Source organism: Theobroma umbraticum, unplaced genomic scaffold (assembly GCF_002168275.2).
Source record: "Theobroma umbraticum cultivar Fairchild unplaced genomic scaffold, ASM216827v3 scaffold_51.0, whole genome shotgun sequence".
NCBI classification, from domain to species: domain Eukaryota; kingdom Viridiplantae; phylum Streptophyta; class Magnoliopsida; order Malvales; family Malvaceae; genus Theobroma; species Theobroma umbraticum.
This window is the reverse complement of record NW_018397260.1, coordinates 9365548-9368273: the sequence shown is the minus strand read 5'-3', so window position 1 is coordinate 9368273 and position 2726 is coordinate 9365548. Positions and strand designations below refer to the sequence as shown.

At 31.7% G+C, this 2726-nt stretch overlaps 2 protein-coding genes across 2 annotated transcripts in view; one reads left to right on the top strand and one right to left on the bottom strand.

The window, feature by feature from the left end:
- The window catches only part of LOC110416549 (DNA-directed RNA polymerase subunit beta (DUF616)), a 2992-nt gene extending 2594 nt beyond the window's left edge, over positions 1-398 (bottom strand). The window contains 1 exon segment of the mRNA XM_021428557.2: positions 335-398. Coding sequence (XP_021284232.2) covers positions 335-398 — 64 coding nt within the window.
- LOC110416926 (F-box/FBD/LRR-repeat protein At1g13570-like) overlaps positions 1-2726 on the top strand; it is a 90045-nt gene that overhangs the window by 78070 nt on the left and 9249 nt on the right. The window lies entirely within an intron of this gene.

The following is a 2726-nucleotide window of genomic DNA, read 5'->3' as shown; positions in this document are numbered from 1 at the left end:
ATCAACATTGGGTGTTACTATATTGTTGGATTGCCGGCTGGGATACTCCTTGGATTCACATTTGGTTTTGGGGTTATGGTAACTTACTATGCCTATTCTCCCCAGGTTCCTGACATGTTACAACTTGTTGAAAAAACAATTTATGCAGGACTTGAATATAGAAACCCACCCATCTATCAGCTGGACTTTGTAGTTCTGATGGTTGATTCTTGTGCTATGAAACCCAGTCTAATATAGATTTGACTTTCGGCTGAATTTCGCAGGGTATTTGGTCAGGAATGATCGGAGGCATTGTTTTGCAAACCTTAATCCTGGTAGTTGTCACTTCACTAACCAACTGGAACAAGGAAGTGAGTATCCCTGACCTTCAGCACTCTCTGTTTCTCGTCCTGAACCATGTTTCTTTAATTTGTTGGATTCAAAGCAAATCTTAAAGACCATTCTTCTTCTATGCAGGCTGAAGAAGCAGAAAGCCGTGTGAAGAAATGGGGAGGATCAATTGCAGAGCATTGATTTGAATCTGTCTAAGTGAATTAGGGTCCAGTAATGATTTGTTTTTCAGGGGCCAATTACAGCTTTTAGTCATCATTTTATAAGCATTTAGGATTACTTCTAAAGGCAATGTGTTAGGCTATATTTGTAAGTGTAAATGGGGTTCTTGTGACAAAAAGAGGAAACGTAGTAAATAAGTAAGGAATGTACCGGAGAGAAAGATTAGACTAATTCTTATAGTACTCAGTGTTGTGGCAAGTGAAAGAGAATAAAAAGAGAATAAGTGTTCTGAGTGATAATAGGCTAGAGAGAAGCTTTGAGTGAGAGTCAGATAGCTCTGGAAGTGAAAGTCCCCCACTTGAATTGTGAAGGTTCTATCTATAGTGTCAAAAGTAATGATAACAAGAAAAGCCTTTAATACACATAATGAATGATATTATTAAGGAGAGTTTTAATATTAGGTAATTGTTACTGAGAGTTAATGTTGAGTAATGACTAGAAACTCATTAGGTGACTGTTAAAGTAATTATATGTAATAAAATTTGTTCTCGAGTAAGAGCTAATAAAGAAGAGATATAAGTGAACAGGCATAAGAAAAGAAGCTGTACGTGAATAGGTTCAAGAGAAAAAGCTACACATAAACAGGTACAATAGAACAAGGTAAACGTAAGAAACACTTATACTTGAGAAAAAGATTAAAAGAGATACCTCTTAACTATTTCCATATTTAAACAACCAAGCCAAACTCTCCAGAACATTCTAATATAAAACTAACCCATGAACCTTGTCATTTATTCTGAATTACTTTCACTGTCATCTATATGAAATTGTTATTTTGCACGAAGTAATTGTTCTGCTTATATTAATTGTTTCACATGGAATAATACTCCACTTATTTTAGTTGTTTCATATGGAGTAGTAACTCACTTCTTTTAATTGTTTTACCTAAATTAGTACTTCACTTATAGTGATTAATTTTATTATTTTCTATATAACGTTATAGAATAAAATAATTCTTTCTTGAATAAGTGTTAATCAAAATCGATTATCTATAGTAAATTTCCATAAACCAGTAAGAGCAACACAGATTTTAAAATCTTGACATGACAAGATGTGATTGAATTCTAATTTAAGTAAATCATATTTCTCCAATCATCTATAATTTGATTTGAACAAGCTGACAAGTTGAATGATTTTCCATTTTTTTCCCCATTTACTTGGATATGGCACTAATAGGAATGTCCACAGTTTTTCTCTGGTAAGATGGAAGCATTCATTGAATCCTTCCCCGTAATCGATCATGAACCATTAACCATCCTTGAATAACTTGAAGAATGTAGCCGGGAATTGACTTCCATGATGACCAAGGACCAAGACTTCTCCTAGAAATCTTGGAATCTCAAACGGAATTGAAGCATGGTCAACACTGAGTATCTAAGTTTTTCAAAATATCTTTATCTGCTGTAGGATTATCGCATCTTTTTTATTGTCTTTGAATCATTTGACGTGATATTTTATCCACTCAATCCGTCTCTCATTACAGTAGAACGCCCTGCTTATCTCTCTTCTAGAGTTGTTTACCATGAATCAAATCTAAATTGAATCCACTTTAATCCTAATTTAGTCTAATAATGATAATAATAAAGTAAGTTTTAAGGTTAATATTATGGTAAATAGTTCTGGTTGATGAGATATAGGGTAAATGAAATTTACATTTGAATTTAAACATTAATCAAGACGAATGAAAATTTTTAAATTAAGTTTATTTGATTTGAAGATGTTATCTCGTATATTTATATCTCTCTCTTTTTTCTTTCAGCAAAAAAGTGATAGATGTTCATATTATATACTAAGAGTGCAGTAGCAACTGCAGATGGAGCTCAAGCAAGTGTAGGTACCGTAATTCTCCGAGTAAACTCATCTTATTCTCCTTTTTCATCGACTTCTCAACTTGGCTAATTACTTGTAAAAGAATTTTTCAGCCACAGAAATTGTTTCCTCTTCTTGTTTACTTTTTTATAAAAATTGAAAGTATTAATCAAATCAAAAATTGAAACATAACAAAAATAAAAAATTCATAAAACGAGACTCATATAGTAAAAAAGTATTACTTATTATTCGATGTTATCTTATTTAATATAAAATATTTTATTCAATCAATTATATTTTCGTTGTCTCGTTGATCATTTTATTTATTTTTTTTAAAAAGTGTTTATTATGTATAGAATTTAAGT